This window comes from Lonchura striata, chromosome 5, assembly GCF_050655825.1.
Source record: "Lonchura striata isolate lonStrDom1 chromosome 5, ASM5065582v1, whole genome shotgun sequence".
NCBI classification, from domain to species: Eukaryota; Metazoa; Chordata; class Aves; order Passeriformes; family Estrildidae; genus Lonchura; species Lonchura striata.
In genome coordinates, this window is record NC_140707.1 from 65,636,082 (window position 1) to 65,653,373 (window position 17,292).

Consider the following 17,292-nt stretch of genomic DNA (forward strand, 5'->3'; position numbering starts at 1 on the left):
TACTTCCCGGTGTATTTTATGACTTTCTAGTTTTATTATCTTGTTTTCTTTCTGTGACTCAATGCTAGATTTCTTTGTCCATTCAATTCCTTTGTATTTTCCTTAATGAATTCTGTACATTCCAATATGTATGTCCTGGAGCAAATTCAACACAAAGTCCCAGAAGAAGCATTAAAGGTAAGAGTGGCTGGGTGCAGTGCATTTACAAAAGAAAAAAACAAAACTTTACGTACTCTAGTGATGGTCAAGCAGAGTGAAATATTAAAATACTCTTGATGGCAGTGAAATGTTTCAGAATGTGAGGCTCTCCTTGGATTTGGACTTAATAAAACCCTCCTTTGAGGAGAGATACATTTCCCAGTTATCTCAGTTCTGATCGCTCCTGTCCCTGTACTTGCATGTAGATCAAGTTCTTTATGTTTCATGACTGCCAAGGAAAAAAAAAAAAATTACTTAAAACTGTAAGATGTTAAAGAACAACCAGCACATGAACTTGTAGGTGAAGCACAGCAGAACTTTTTTCTTCCCAGAAGTGGAGCACAGATGTCTTTTTCTGAGCATGGTGACTTATGCCAGCTCCACCACACCTCCTCAATAAGGCTGAAGTTTGCTTAATTTATTCATGTGTACCATCTCATTTTTTGCCTCCAAGCTCCCTGTTTTTACTTACTGAGCAGTCAGTCCTCTTAAGAGTGAGGTGTTTTTTAAACATTGTTCAGTAGCAGGTAAGAAATATTCAAGCATCCCCTTATCTAAGGCAGAAAAGCAACCCCCTCTGGGCAGGAAAAAAATGCTGTAATGTTCAGCTGTGGGACTGGGCTATCAGTGCCATGCATCAGCTCTTGGCTAGCAGATACTGCCTTCCTAGCCCTGTTCCATGTTGGCAAGAATAGGAAATTTAACAGCTAGAATTGGGCAAATGATACATTGAACACACTCAGGGATAATCTGGATGGGTTCGCCCTTTTATTAATTTACTTGTAATAAACCAGCTTCTAAATAGTTCATTTACTGTGTTAATATGGAACCTGTTTTAAGGTAGAATCACTTTCCTAGCTGGGGAGACAGTTTGGATAAAATAATTAAAATAGATTCCAATTGCCTTTGCTGAAAAACCGAGATAATGCAGATGAGCACTCTGAAATAATTTATAATGGTCCTTTAAGAACAAAGGGAATTTCAGGATTTGAATCCTGAGTGGAGAATGGCCTGAGCTCTGATTCTTCTCAGTCTGTTTTTTAAAGGATTTTCTAATTAGTTGTTTTGCAGCGCTAAGTCACAGTGACCTTCTTGTGTTCTACAGTTGTCACTTAATGGCTTCCAAATGAGGTACTTCTCCTGTTCTGTAGCTTCTGCTTAGGTGTGCATGCTTTTTGTTGAAGGACACAGCTGCAGTGGAGTTTTGGGTGATCTGTTGCTGGGGAAGAGGGTTTCACTGCTGTTTGTGTGTCTGCAGCATGAGAAGTACACCAGCCAACTCCAGATGAATTACAAAGGCACGGCCATGAAGAGGGCGGAGCAGCCCATGGAGCACGGTGTCTACACAGAGTCCCCACAAGCAAAGCTGGAGAAAGGAGAGAGGAAAGCAATTACAGGTACCTGCTTGGCAACCAGTTAATCTGCATTCTGAGCAAAGTGCAGCTTGAGCTCTGTGCTGGGTTATGATTCTGACAGTAGAGTCTTGTGGGTTGCATTTGGGAGCAGTTCTGGAAGGATCATCTTTCTAAACTCCTGGAGTATTCCAGACTCTGGGATTTTGGATATTCAGCCTCAAAAAAAAAAAAAAAAAAAAAAAAAAAAAAAAAAAATCAGCTGATATGATGGCTTCTACATGCGTTGTCTCTGTGTTTGTTCTGGAAAACCTGTGGGCAGAGCAGGTTTGGTAAGTTCTCTGGCACCTGTCTGGTCTATTTTTAATTTCCTAATCGTGAGCTGGTGTTTGAACAGAGAGGGTGAGTCAGAGTAGAAAATGTATAGCTGCTGTGGCATGGTGCTGGCAGGCAAAGAAGCAACAAGCCATTTCTTTCACAAAGCCCTGGATGGTTTTAAATGGCTGTATTTCCTAACTTGCCAGTATGTGGAATTGAAACTGAGTGCCAAACTGGGAGATGTTTGCTTCAGGTTCGCTGTTCCCTGGCTTCAAACCTTTTCTATTTGAGAAATTCCTTCTCTTCTCCATTTTGCTAACTGCTGCCTGCCTTGAAAGATCCTTTGTTGAACTTGGTTTCTCTGTGTTCCCCATTATGGTTTGTCAGGACCTCCCCAACAGTCTTGTCTCACCCATTTCACCCAAACTCCTGCCTCCTGTGTGTGCTGTCCTGACAGGTCTCCCTCCCCAGTTCTGCTCAGGTATCAGTTAATGGCTTTCTGGAGCTTGCTGGTTCATGGGAGGAACAAATAAGGTTTTAAAGCATACTGGTGACATGACTGCCAGTGGTGGTCTTGTGGCTTCAGGATGGCAGAGCAATTGAAAAGCTTTAGGGTTCAGCAGGGAGAGTTGTCCACTCTCTGTTGGAGGAAGAATCAAGGAGGAAAGGGGATGGACAAGTAAAAGAGTGAGGTAAACATCGTGGGTGAGTTTGCCTAGAGACAGGTGTGGCAGCTTTCTAGAAAAGTGTACAACTTTGGGCTAACCTGTTAAGGCTTCATGATAACTAATTGGAGTGGGTTGATTGACCATAATCTCCCATGTATTGTCCTTATGAAAATCCCCCTAAGTTGGCACAGTGAACTAACACAGTGTAATGTTCCTCCCTGGTCTCCTTGCTGTCTCCAGCTGTGTGGGGAAGCACGTGCACCCATGTGTCTGACTGCCATTTTGGGTACCAGAAAATCTTTCTTTGTGTTGCTTTGGATGTGTCTGTGTGGCTGTGTTTGAGCCTGAGTGTGAATGTAAAGGGATGGAATTGTGGATGATTAGGTGTGGCACTGGGGAGGGTGAGGAGAGGTGAACCCCACTGGGAGAAGAGCTCTCCATTGCCATTCAAGGGGCAGGACGGTCTTGGAAAGCTTTGCCAGTAACTGGGACCACTTTGTGTTTGCTGCTGCCTGGTTCCATGAACACTGAGTTTTTTATTCTTGCCACCTTCCAAAAGACACTCTCATTGATTTTAACCTACATAGCATAAGCAGTGGATATTTGGAACACCTTCAAAGCCAGGACGTTGAGTGACTCTTCAGCAAGGTGACCCGTTTCTCTGGCCTGTGATTCGCAGACCTGCATTATGTTACTGTCATCTTCAGTGGGCACAGACCAGAGGTCTGAGGCAAAACAGGCTTTGTGTTCTTACTGGGGACCAGCACTGAAGTATGTCACATGCAGTGGGACTGATGGGCAGAGCTAAAAAAATCTGTAAAGTGCTGCTAACCCCACTGAACTATAGAGGAAATCAGGACTTTTTGTTTGAAGTATTTTGCTGAATTGGACTAAAGCATGTGGAAACAAGAGCCTGAGCATTAAATCAGTTCCTGTCTCTCCTAGGGACTGATTTAGCATCTCTGTCTCGTGAGCAGAATGATCAGTGGATCCTTTCTCATCTGCGAGGTGACTAATTCACCTTGTCCTTGGCTGCACACCTGCACTGTTTCTCCTCAGCTGCTGTGGGGAGTGGCAGCAATTTGAAATGATTAGTGAAAAGAAGAGTGTAGTGTTCTTAAGGGGAGTGGGCTTGCTTAGTGGCAGCAGAAAGAGGCTTTAGGGAAAATCTGTTTTGCTAAGCCTGTAGGTATTTAGGAATTTGCATTGACTAATTAAAGCAAGGTCTGGGCTGACAAAAGCCTTTAGAAGGATCGGTTCCCAGGGCCCGGGTGGAAAAGAGGGAGAGGGAATGCAAGCTTTCAGGGAGGAGGTTTAACAAAACAATGTAAACAATTAGAACTGCTTAGAAATGGGAGGAGGTGAGGGGCTGAGGATAAAGAGATCCAGAGGAGTGAATGGGAAACAGTCAGTTTAGTCTTTATGCTGTTGAACTTGCAGCTTTTGGGTGTATGTTGCCTGTAAGCAGAAAATCATCAGTCTGTGAAATGTTGGAAGCAAGGAGCTTGGTTAATCCTATAGCTTGGAGATGGATATGAATAAAAGTGTCCACCGTTCAGCTAGTTAATGCTAAAAATAGCTATTAGCACTCATGTCTAAAGCCTTAAGTTATTAGGAAGTCAGGTAGAGCCTTGAACTGAGTAGATTTCAAGACAGTCACAATCCCTATTCCCATCTGTTGGTACCTGAGTTGAGGTACTTGATGAGATAAGCTGCTTTGTGGTCTTCTGTTCTCAGCACATAGTTAAAAATACTCAGGCTGATCTTAATTTTTTTGTTTTTGCAAAGCTGCCACAGCCTGATGGGACTGGGTAATCCTGAATCTGATGACTAACCTCTGAATAACTGCTGCAGGCCTGAGTTTCCAGGGGTGGAGGCTGCTTGCAGGGAAATGGGCATCATCACTTGCAGGAGCAGGACCAATTGCAGGAGCTTCTCCCGCGATCTGTGAAATACGTTTGCTCACCAGGTCAGCGTCCATGTCATTAGTTAAGTCCTCTCAGCAGACTGGACAGCTTGAAAATCTTGCTGATGTCCAGGGCTGAGGTCAGCAGGCAGCATGGATGGAGGCAGTGGGAGCTGTGCCCAGTTGTGAAGTGGTTTCCATGGTCTCTGGCTGCTTTCCCCATGAGATCATGGCAATAGCTATTTAGACACACAGCACTGCCCTAGCCTTTCATTTAAGGGAGTGGTGTTATATCTAGTTTTTTTGCCTGAACTAGAGTGGTGGTAACTGCAGCATGTTTAAGGTTTGACCATGTTATTGATACATTTGTGATCGTCAGCCTGATTTGGAAGTCCCTGGGGTCCGTGTGTGTTCACAGCAGGTACAAATGACCAGGGCCTAGATTAACTGTGCACATAGGAAATAAATTGTGTGGCAAAGAGTCAGAGAACTGCTTTATGATTATTCCTACTAGGTCTGAATTCCCTATTTTGGAGAGGAGTTAAAAAGCAGACATGTAAGGAATTAATTTTAAAATATTGTAGCTAGATATCTTTTTTCCCCCCAAGGCCTCTGCTGTAAGAAACCTACTCTGCATCTTCTGGAGATGGACATTATTGTTATTAATAATGAATCAAAAACAGTTTGACTTAAAGCAAGCTGGATTTCTCATGCTTTTGTTATGACTTACAGTAGCGAGCTTCAAAGCTGTGTGTGCTTCTGTGAGCAAAGAAATTTGCTGTTGCTGTCTCTCTCTCATGATTGTGTGAATCTTTGTGAAGATTTGAGCAAAGCACAGTGCTCAGTCCTGTCCTAACCACAGGGGACACCTTCAAGGGAAATCAGGACCCTCTGTTTAGTGGGAGCTGTGTGCTTGTCTTGAAAGCTCTCCTTCCTGCTTGATGATGGAAAGCAGCTTTAACACAGTCTTTCTCCTTTGCCTTTCATCACCAGGGGTGTATTTCTGGTTGTGGCCTTGTGTTCTGTGTGATTCACTTGGCCATAAATACACCCTTTGTATTGACACATCTCATTCTCTCTTTCGGTGCCTCTCCTTCAGATGATCAATAGTTCTATATTAATTTAACAGGCCACATTTTTGTCAGACTGTTAAGCAAATGGACTTCCCTTGTTTTGTGCCAGAGCAGCCTTCATTTTTCCTTTTGAGTGACTGCCCCAAAAACTGAAATGCAGGAGCAGAACCACGTGTATGTCAGTGGTCTTCCCTGTGTTACACCATCACTGGTAGCTCAGTATTTATCTGGCTGAATGCTTGTGCTGACCTCAATTCAGTTATCTAAAAGGATGGTTTTCGGGCTGCCTGCCTGAATTGATGAGCCAAGAAATATGTCTAAATGAATTGGCACCATCTGGGCAGCCTGGCACGGAGTGGAGAGAGGTGGTAACGAGCTGCCATCAATTGGAGGAAGTCTCATGTCATTAAAATGACTGAGCAGTTCATTTTCATTGGTGTTCCTCCCTTCACCACTGACTTGAACAAGCCCCAAGTTTCTCTGCTCTTGCAAGAGCATCCATCTTGCACTAAAATAGAACAGACAGGAGGTGGCTTCAGGGTGCTTTGCATGTCTCAGGACACAGGCAGACATGCTGCTCTGGATGTTGCAGGTCCATGTTGAGGTTGCTACCCAAAATGGATCCCAGCTGGTGAAGAGCAAAGCCCGCTGGCACAACTGCATGTGTAGCTGCTCCCTGGCCCACTTCTGTCACAGCCATCTGTTTTAGCTGCCTTCCCATCGTGCTTTCCCCCCCTCCCCTCCCTTCCCCTTTTCCTACAATATTGCTGTGTTAGAGCTGGTGCTGGGAGAGGTGTCAGTTGTGCTGGCAAATTAGAGGGACAGAAGCTTCTGACTGAGCAGGGCAGCAAATTCATGTAGCTCTTTGTGCTGGTTTTGGCTGGGGTAGAGTTAATTTTCTTCCCAGTGGCTAGTGTGGAGCTGTGTTTTGGATTTTTGAGGAGCACAGAGTTGTTAATACAGAGATGTTTTTGTTATTGCTGAGCAGGGCTTACATAGAGCCAAGGCCTTTCCATACTGCCACGCTGGAGAGGGGACTGGGGCTGCCTGAGAGGCTGGGAGGAGATACAGCCAGGACAAGTGACCCAAAGGGATATTCCAGACCCTATCACATGCTCAGTATATAATATAGGGGGAAGGAGGAAGTGGGAGGGGATGTTTGGAGTGATGGTGTTTGTCTTCCCAAGTCACTGTTATGTGTAATGGAGTCCTGATTTCCTGGAGATGGCTGAACACCTGCCTGCCCTTGGGAAGTGATGGATGAATTCCTTGTTTGGCTTTTGCTTTCCTTACTAAACTCTCTATATCTCAACCCATGATTATTCTACCTTTTACCCTTCTGATTCTTTACCTTATCCCACTGGTGGGGGAGCAAGTGAGTGCCTGTGTGGGGGTTGGCTGCTGGCTGGGGTTAAACCACAACACTTTTTTGAAGTCAGAGAAATTTTACTGTGTTTCAGGATCTGTCTACTTTCAGCTACAGCCAGGAATGATGGTGACTGTCATGTGACTTGTCACTTGACAATGTTACTCAAAATGCAAATTAATATGAAGCTCAGTGGAATTAATTAATTGCTCTTAAAATATTGAAACTGTCCCCAAATAGCAAGATACTGACTCAGCTTTCCACCTGTGCTTTTTGGAGTTTTAAAATGAAGTTCCCGTTCATTGTGGAGGTTGGGAGAGGAAAGGAATGAAACGCCACACACACAAATGTGCAGCTTTGTCACAGATGCTGTAACAGGCATTGCAGGTGGGGCCATGTGAGCTCTGTGTCATGGGGCATGAGGAACCCTCTGCTGCTGTGCAGTGAGTGCAATGCAGTGTCTTCCACCTGATGGCCCCAGACCTGTGCACTCTGGCCAACCTGGTGCACTCTTTTTAGGTGTCCTAGGCCTGCCCTGGGGTTTTGACTTTGTGCTAGCTTTTGTCAGAGGGGCAGTTAGGGTAATTTAAAAGTACCTATTAGTGCCCAGGGAAATTTGAAACCACAGAGGAGCTGGATCATTATTCTTTGTAAATCCTTTCTTTTCCTCCTTCAGCTTCAGTTGTAAAGTTCCTCATCAACAGAAGAGGTCTGACTTACTCAACCATGGTTGTCTTTTCCCTGTAGTAGAAAAGCTCCTGGCCAACAAAGGCAGAAGCTCCTCCTGTATTTGTATTCAGATGGGACAGAGATCTTTGAGCAATTTCTGGGAAGACTTCTGTTCTGCAGGATGGGTGTGAGCTCTCTTCTGCCCCTCTGGACACTGACTTATCTTGGAATAGATCACTGGCATCTTCTAGACTAGGGGGCCTTTGGGATCCCTTTGGGGCTGGGATGTGCTGGAGAGACGAGCTGTTAATGAGCTGCAACTCCTTTCAAGATGCAAGCAGTAACAGCATCCATCCTTGGGAATGGTGCTGCTTGTGCAACAGTGGAGTGCAGGTGGTCTTTGCATTTCATCTATAGGGTAGTTGATCCCTTCAGGCACAAATTACCTATGACATAACTGGCTCTTGCTAATGGATTTGTGTTGAAGTGTTGATGTCCTTCCCCTGACTTCCCCCAGATAGCTGCCTCTTGGCCATCAACCCTAAGATGTGTACTGCAAGCCAGAGGGTAATAATGCATGGTGTGCCCAAAGTGCCTGGAGCAGATCCTGCATGCGTGGGGTGGGGTCTAGTGGACAAGTTATAGCATGAAAAGAGTATGGTAGGTTTCTGCTAGGCTGTGTGACAGAAGTTCTCAGCCTAGGAAAAACCAAGCCCTACACTGGAATAGGGTTCACTGACAACCTTGTGAAAAGGTTTTTAAATTATTTTTTTCCCCTCTCTCCCATGAGTGGTTTACACATCAGTTATGAAATGTATTGCTTGGCAATTCCAATTTATCATGGTGAGAAATGCTTCCTCCTTTGAACTTTCAAAGGCCGCCCACATGGTTTATCTTCCATGCACTCTAGGCAGGGAGGAGAGTAATACTTTCAGCCTCTTTTGATCCTCAGTGAGAAGTGAGGCTGCGTGGTTAATTTTGAAACATGAACAAGATCTCTAGAAAAGGGCCTGTGGGCTGCATCTGTAAAGCAAAATTTTTGCTTGTGGACTGTCAGTGTATTAGCTTGTATTATCTGGAATGATCCTAGAACAAAAATACCTGAAGCAGTGGCTGCTGGGTCGGTGTAGCTTTAGAAACAACAGCATAAAATCAGGCTGCTTTTTAAATTTGAGTTATTTAATTCCCCTTTGTCTCCTGACTTCCCTTATGCTAACAACTGCTTTCTGTCGTGTCCCTGCTAAAGCAGGGAATGCAAAATTGCAGGGCTGTTTGAGAGCTGCTTTGCACAGAGCAGTGTGTGGCTTGAAAACCACAAGCTGAGCAGCAGCTGGCAGTAGAATCCCAGCTATGGCTCTGGAGCTGGAGCCAGGGTTTCAAGACATGGCCAGCTACAGCTGCTATGAGCACAGGCAGAAGCAGCCTAAAAAAGCTGGATCTTAACCTCAGCCCCTGACCTATCCTGGTATTTCTATCGCCTCGAGATGAAACAACAAGAGCTAATTTATTTGCTTCTCTTGAACTGTGAAAAAACTGTAGTATTGACTGCTCCACAGGCAAATTGGGTGTATTCTTTTTGTTTGTTGCATAAACAACATCAGCCCAAGGCACTGCCAAAACACAACCTTGTTTTGTGGGGTACAAAACAAGGAGCAGTGGATCAGCTCCACTGAGTGGGTGCAATGAAGCCCTGATCTTTCAGTGAGTGCTCACCGAATAGAGAAATAATGTAAGCCTGGCTCTTCTAGTGGAAATTCTCCATGAGAAAAACCTCTGTCCTACAATGACTATGCAACTCATTTGGTTTACTATAAATAAGCTTTAGAGAGTGAGAGTTTACTGCTTCTTTATGAAAGTGTGAGGAGATGGTTTTACTATTTTTCCTAAGTTTGTAATGCTTTGAGAATTTCCTTTTGTGGAATGTGTGTCACTTACAGTGGGAGTGGCAAACAGTGCGAAAAATCTGTAGCCTGGACATATCCAAGCACATAGTGGGACAAAAAGGGTAGAGTTAAATTCTTCCCAGTTAAGGTGAGGAAAAAGATTTTCACCCAAATTGCAGATGAGTTGAAGACAGTTTTGTGGGTAGTGTTTTGTAGTCTGTCCTGCCAAAAATCTTCCACTTTATGTGTATAGTAAGACAAGAAAGGGACAAAAGCCAGTATCTGGGAAACACATGAAAGACAATGAAAGGAGGTGGAGTTAATAACTTGCAATAGAATGTAAAAAGGAAAAAAGGGCAAAACAAAGAAAAGCCTGAATATATTATTATATATAATTTGCTGTTGTTGTAACTGTGATGTAACAGGTTCATGGTCTCATCTGGCCCTGCTGTTTTTCCCCTTTTGCTGTGCAGTTGAACCTGGTAAATTAATATTTTCTGTGTTAAAGTATTTGCTTATCCTCTTCCTAGAAACGAATACTTACCGCACCCCTCTCTATGGGCAGCCCTCTTGGTGGGGGGAAGATGATGCAAATAACAAGGAAGAGAGAAGGCAGGAGGAACATTACTCAGGTAATGGAGGTGAGGTGGGGTGGGGGCAGATAGGGGACACAAAATTTTGGCACACTTTTGATATTTACTGTTTGAAGCTGTCCTCTTTCAAGATTTCTAATTACTACTTCTTTTTGTGCTTGTATTTGCACATTCCTGTGTGTAGGTTGCTGCTGCTGAAATTGGCATAAGGGGGAATTAAAATGTTTTCCCTAAAATATTTGACCACTAGAAACAGCAGCTGTGGAGTAAATCACTAAGTTTGTTTTAGAGTTAGTTGTGTAGCCGTATCTGTTTCTCACCTCATCATCCTTGGTCTTAGCACTCCAGTTGTTTTCAGTCTGTGTGTATGGAAGAGGCATGTAGTTTTCACTTGTGCAATAAACCCGATGTTTCCATCATCATATGCTTTACTGCACAATGAATGTTTTATTTCAATGCACGCACAGTGTATTTGTTCTCTAGCAGAGAGGGGTTGTCATTAGTAGCCTTTCCAAGAAGTTGAAAAAAGTAGTACGGAAAAAATGTTATTTTATCCTTTTTTTTTTTTTTCCCACTTTTGTAGAGAGATCAAAAGAGATAACCCAACACGAAGAGGAACTGAATGGGAATATTTCTACTTATAGGGATGCCCAAGAACAATCTGTGTTTGCCTTCCGGAGAGAGCCAAGTTATTTTGAGATTCCAACTAAAGAATTTCAGCAGCCATCAAAGTCTACAGAAACACAGGTCCATGAGATCCCAACAAAAGATGTTGATGCTGTGGTAGCCCCTGTGGTACAGAGTCATGCCTCTTTCACCATTGAATTTGATGATGGTACCCCTGGTAAAATAAAGATAAAAGACCATATAACTAAATTTTCACTCAGACAGAGAAGACCCTACTGTAAGGAGCCAGCTCATACAGAAGTAATGTCAGCTGAGAGCAAAGTGGCTGACTGGCTTGTCCAGAATGACCCAAGCCTGATGAGAAGGCAGTCTGCAGGAGATGATGTTTACAGTACCAAGAGTGACCTGCCAGTTCATGTGAGGACTCTTAAAGGTGAGTGAATGTCTTGTCATGTGGACAGAGCTCTCTGTTGGCCATGCAAAATCCAGCCTTTCATAATAAAATATGAAAACCCTTCTCCCATCAAGGAGAACTGGACTTAATTATCTCTACTCCAAATTTGCAACATAAAGAGTATTACTTTAATGACTGTTGGTATTTTGAATGCAGCTAGCATGCTCTTCACCTGAAGTCCTGTGTGATGTTGGCTTGGGGACACTAATGTGACTCCTCTGCATCTGTAATGCCAGCTTAAGAGTAATTGGTTGAAAAAAAGATTTTGTTTTTTAAATGTCTAAAATAATTTCTATATGGTCAGGCAGGCTGATAAATACAGATATTTCAGTGAATTTGGTTCTCTTGTCTTCCCCTACCTGATGGAATGGCTTCTCTTTTTAACATTAGTCCAGAGGAGTCTAAGCATGATCATCCTGCTGCCTTAAGTCTGAGTGTGATCATCTGGTAATGACCAGACTCGGTTGGATGGCCCAAAGTTGTTACAGAGACAATACTGGTAGAGTTGAGATACACATGATCCCTCATAGAGGAAATTGTTGTGCTTGTAGGAAAAGGTTTCTCCTAACCCAAAGCTTTCCTAAAATCCTGCTCTGTTCAAAAACAGCAGATTTAGTGGACCTGTGTCTTGTTAAGTGTGTCACTGTGAGGAATTCTTTTGGGATTTTCAAAGGTCTGAAGTTAAGTTTGGAGCCCAGTTCTTAGGTGATGGGACTTACATGATTCTGATGCAACTTGGAATGCATTCTGCAAGATTTATGATTGCTTGGGTGTCTCTTCTTGGGCCATCCACTGAACAGCTTGGAGGAGACCAGTGATTCCTGCATTCTCACTGCCTTGCCTTTGGAAAAGCTAGTGTTTTGAACTGCAGCTTGAGCTGATTCTGTGGAATTGAGGGTTACCAGACCTACTTGTGCTTGAGGTCCTACTTAAATAAGTAGGACCTTCTTTTCTCTTAAAGGAATATTGCTTTGACCTTCTTGAAAAAAACCCCAAAACTCGTTATAATATGAAGAGTTTTATATATTACACCTCCAAATTGCTGGTTTGGTTACATATTTGTGGGAACCCTGTACCTGTAAAGTCTCATATTCAGCCATATGGTTGGGCATGGCATGGAAATTGAACTAATTTTTTGGCCATTGCTTGGTTCTAGTCCTTCCCAATAAGGGACAGTGTTGAGGTGCCCTGTTTCATTATTCAGGGTCTTATTTTCAGCATAATGTGACTGTGATGGATGGGTTTGTGCTGGGATTCTTTATTTTATTGTCATACTGGATTTTGTTGACTTACTGGAGAACATTGTCAGGGATAGAAATGTGTTTCAGTGGTTTTGCTCTTTCCTCTTGGAGAAAACTAGAGAGTTGGGCAGGTATTGCTGTTGTGATGCACAGGAACACTGGCTGCATTTGCCTGTCTACAGTCCATAAGGCATGGAAAGAAGCTGAGGTAATTCAGGGCATAATTTGCATATCAAGAAATCAACTCTGGACATTTGATTAAAACGTACAGTGTTGATGGCCTGAGGAGCTGATCCGCCTCTGCTTTGGGAGATGTCATTTATCTACGATAGCTGTGCAGCGTGTTCTTCTGGCAGGGCTAATGTTGAAGATGAGTTGGAGGCTGCTGCTGGCTGCCTACCAAGTTTGGTCTCCAGGATCAGAAATGCCCTCCACTGGGGCTATATAAGGAGTATTTGTTCACTTCCAGCAACACTGTGGTGAATGTAAAGGCTGGTATCAAGACTACAGGGTGTTCAGGTCTTAGCAGCTTGAGGGGATGTGCATGATGTTCTGCTGGGTCATCCATGAGCATGGTGCATGTTTTCCTTGTGTCCTCACCGTTTTGCATTCATCAGAGCTCTTCCTCAAGACCTTTAATTTTAAGAAATTTCCCTTCCAAGGATGAAGCTTATCAGCCCTCAGGGCACAATGCAAAGTTTGCTGGCTTTCTTCATGAGTGTATTAGCAAACTCTTCATAGAATTGACTCCTGGGTTGAATGGACCTTGCATTAAATTCTAATCTTTCACAGTTAACTTGATGTAATAAATGGTCTTCACCCATGAGTTTGGAGAACTTGCCAGGTTGGTTTGAGCAGTTTTCCCTCAAACACGTGGTGTTTTAGCCAGTATATCTTGCTACATATTACAGTCTCGAGCGCAGAGACCTCTTTCCCCGTTCTCCCGATGACAGGTTCCTGGTCGTTGACTGAATCGTGTTGTGTGCCTTCACACCCGTTTCCTTCTCCAAAAAAAGGTTTGTTTTTTGTTTTACTTTTAACTTTTTGTTTTAATTTTGACTTTTTGTTTTACTTCAACTTATTTTCTGAGAGTCCTGAGCTAAGGTGCTGAGAGGCAGGCAGGCACTGATACATAGAGACAGTTGTAAAGACGGTTGTTGCTAACATAAGTGAAAAGAATTATAAACTTAGTTTAAGCTTAGTGAACTCTTAAGTAATGATTTAACCTTTGCTTGGCTGGTGATAGGATGGTGTAACACACGGGGTGATTCTTAAATCTCCAGGAAGAATAAAGAATCCTACAAATCCACTTTTCTGTTAGCCTCTGGTTTATTTCCCCTTGTAGGGTGCTCAGAGATGCATGTACTTGTAATGCAGTGATCTGATCTTTCATTGTGGGGATTTGGTTTCATGGTATACAGTGTGAGGGTTTTATTTCCTGATCCTGCAGAGATATTTCTGTTCCCTAAAAGAGAAAACCTAGCGAGGTGGTCTTGGACTACAGTAATTGGATATAACGGCAAAATAATTTCTTAATTTTTATTTGAATTGATTAAGTAAAGAAACAAAATATTAGGTATGTAAACCCATCACCACCAGAATCAGAAAAAATCAGAAATCCATGAGCTTGAAAGTACTTCTTGAATTCTTCTTAAATAAATAATGAACTTGGTAGCCAGCCAGTGGTGAAAAGTGGGGTCAGGAGAGAAAGCTGCTTTCTCTTTATTTCTTCTGATAGGGTGTAATCCCTGTACCACACAGATGTCTTTGGAGTTTTTTAATCTTACAGAATGCTTTTCTTGTAACTGAAATGATAAATTTCAACTGGGAGGTAATGACAGGCCTACAACAACGGAGAGTATGAAGGTCAAATCTGCATACCTTGTTTCCAGGCAACAGGCACGAGGACGGGACGCAGAGCGACACCGAAGACCCCAAGGCGGAGAAGGAGACGACGACGGGTGGGGAACGCCCGGCAGAGCAGACGAGGCTGCAGCGCCAGATGAGGCGTGACCCCCACGAGATGCTGCACAACAAGCAGGCCTTCGTCATCGAGTTCTTCGAGGACACGCCGCGCAAGAAGCGGTCCCAGTCCTTCACGCACAGCGCTCACTCGTCCCACAGCGACACGGATCCGGGGCTGAAGAGCAAGCTTGAAAAGCGCAAGAATGCGTTGCCGGCGGAGAAGCCGGGAAATTCAGTGCCACCATCCCACCTCACAGCCCAGGCGGGCAAAGCCACCAACAGCTCCTGCGGGACCCAAAGAACCAGCTCCTTCAAGAGGGACAAGACGGAGGATCGGATCAACGCTTCATCCTCCTCTGCTCCCAGAGCCAAAAGTTACGGGAGCGTTGGGAGGAAGTCGAAAATGGCTCAGGATTTTATGGCTGAGTACTTGCGTGAGACTGCTCAGTCTGGGAAGCCAAACGCTGAGAAACCAGCCCCTGTGCCCATGCCGGTAGCTCCACGCGTGGTTATATCCTCAGAACCAGAGCCTGCCTCTGCTCCACCTCCAGAGGTGAAGTCTGCCCAGGGCAGGAGGAATGATGAGGAGGACAGTGTAAGTGAGACGGGCACATACACCATTGAGACAGAGTCACAGGACAAAGAAGTGGAGGAAGCGCGAAAAATGATAGATCAGGTAAATTGTGCTTTTCTGTGCTTGGCCAGTGAGCTGAGGACTGAAGGCTCAGAGGGTCTATATGAACTGTTGCCATGAGGGGATGCAATTGGGTGCAGCAGGGCACCCAGTTAGGGGTGGAAAATCATCCTGGGTGACCTGTGCTAAGGATAGGCCCCAACAAACTGTGATGCTTGTCTTTGAAAAATCCCATCAAAACAACAAAATTGCAAACAAACAAAACCCCACAGAGTTAAAGAAGGCAAAATATGCCCATGGCAAAGAACTGCTTGCTCAAAAATGGAATTTGGAAGCAAAAGGGAAAGAGTGAGTTTGCCATCTGTTTTGAGGAAAGGCAACACCTGAATAAAGATCAGGCTGTTCCTGCTGACAGCTGTGGCTGGGAGCAGCTCTGCTCTCTAGGACTGCTCCCAAGCCTCTGCCTTGGCATTGCATCACCTCCTGCCCGCTGTTGTGAAGATGGGAGCTGTAGCCCATCACTGATGCATCATCCCATGGTAGGCCACAGGAAATGCCAAGGGCTGGTGCTTACAACCCTTAGTGGCAGATGTTTCTCTATTTGGCTATGCCTGATTAGAAAGGCAGTGCTTGCAGTCAGGGCAAGTGGCAACTGGCTGAGATAGCAAAGGGTGTGATCTAGGGCAGAGGCAATCCCAGATGGATCTATACTTGTCTGGATTTTGCAGAGTGAGTGATTGCCTAAAAGCTAAACAACAGAGGTGAGGGAGGCTTAAGAAGAATCCACCTAACTAACCAACCGCAGGGCAAATGAAAGTTTGGCTGATTTTCAGGTTTAACTCTCATCTGCGGTCTATTATGAAAACAAAACTGGCAAGTTGTTATGAAGATTTAGTGAAATGTAGTCAGGAGGATGGCAAGGTTTAAAGGAAGCCTTAATTGAACCTAGCTTTAGAGCTTTGTATACAGTGTTTATGAGCCTGGATTTAGTTTCTCTCCTTTGTTTTTGATTACATTTGTTCCTTACATCTTGTTTGCAATGTGATCGGAAGCTTTCAGGGCATGGTATTTAGGTCACAGCAAGATCCTAGTCCTGACAATAGGTGACTAATTGTTCTGATGGAGAAATATGAAGGAAAATGCCACAAAAATACAAATATTTCTGGGGAGTATTCTTGGCAGCCATGTGACTCTGGCAGACAAACTGGCCAGCTTCTGGCCCGACTGTGCCATAGACTTGGTGCAGTGTGGACCTGCCACTTGTGAAACAGTTAATAAGTGAACCTCAGTGCTTCTGTCCAGGAAGAAAGAAAATGAATTCTGGACTTACTTAGGTTCTAAGGTGTTTCTGTTCTTTATTCCTCCACCGTTGCAAGCTCATTTTTTCAACAGCAGTGAGAGTGGAGGTCTTTATGGCTATCTGCACAGCCAAGGCACCCTCCGTAGTGGTATCTTTGTCAGAACTTCTTGCAGTCAAGTGAGAGGAACAAGCCCTTCTGAGGCATGAGTCCTTGTCATTCTCCATAGAAGGCCTGTTTATCTTCAGGGGGAATCTGTGCAATGAGTTCAAACACTCACCCATCTCAGAGGTGCAGCCTGTCCCAGTTCCTTGTGGCAATGCAGGGCTGCTTTGTTCAGCCCATTCACAGCTACAGTCTATGAAAGGCACTGGGGATGGAGCTTTCCCATTTTCTCTGTCTAAATCTTCGTGAATGAGCTGGTAAGTAGCTTTCCTGACATTCATCCTAAATTTCTCTGGGCTGAAAAGTGAAAGTTACTGCTGTTAAAGGCAACACCCCTAAATAATGAGGGAGAGAGGAAATGTGGGTGTGAGTAGAATTCTATGATTATGTATATTTAAAGCTGCTACTGTGGAATACAGAATAAAATCATTTACATGGTTTGCATGGAAGCATTGGCAAGTGTTTCTGGCCTCTTGGGATCATAGTTTGTGTGTGACTGATGTTTCACAGATTTTCACAGATTTTGACTAATGTTTTTCTGTTTCCTTGCATTTTTATATTCCCATGCAAACATCTTTTCAGGTTTTTGGTGTTCTTGAATCGCCTGAATTTTCCAGAATCTCTTCAACCTTTAGACCAATAATTAAAGGTGAAAAAGATGACACTGGTTCTCAGCATCTAATCAATGAAAATGGCACTAGTCAGAAGTCACCCTTGCTCCAGGCGTTTTCCTCAAAAGCTGTGAATGGGTCTCAGGCTGAAGCACAGGTATGGGCAGTCCAGGTGGATTTCCTGGGATGGTGGAGGTGTAGATGGGTTTTCTGTCTGGATGTAAGTGTGATGTGTAGCTTGATTTCCATCTCAAACACACCAAGTAATGTC

At 43.9% G+C, this 17,292-nt stretch overlaps 1 protein-coding gene across 9 annotated transcripts in view; it reads left to right on the forward strand.

Moving 5' to 3' along the window:
• The window catches only part of CEP170B (centrosomal protein 170B), a 58,339-nt gene that overhangs the window by 19,026 nt on the left and 22,021 nt on the right, over positions 1-17,292 (forward strand). For 5 of the 9 annotated variants that reach the window (XM_085580846.1, XM_085580848.1, XM_085580851.1 and 2 more), the window contains exons 5-11: positions 119-177; positions 1,457-1,595; positions 9,964-10,065; positions 10,610-11,086; positions 13,302-13,364; positions 14,241-14,989; positions 16,993-17,178. In XM_085580846.1, the coding sequence (XP_085436972.1) occupies positions 119-177; positions 1,457-1,595; positions 9,964-10,065; positions 10,610-11,086; positions 13,302-13,364; positions 14,241-14,989; positions 16,993-17,178 (1,775 nt within the window). The remainder of the gene's footprint in view (positions 1-118; positions 178-1,456; positions 1,596-9,963; positions 10,066-10,609; positions 11,087-13,301; positions 13,365-14,240; positions 14,990-16,992; positions 17,179-17,292) is intronic. The other 4 variants (XM_085580849.1, XM_085580850.1, XM_085580853.1 and 1 more) reach the window with 1 other exon arrangement.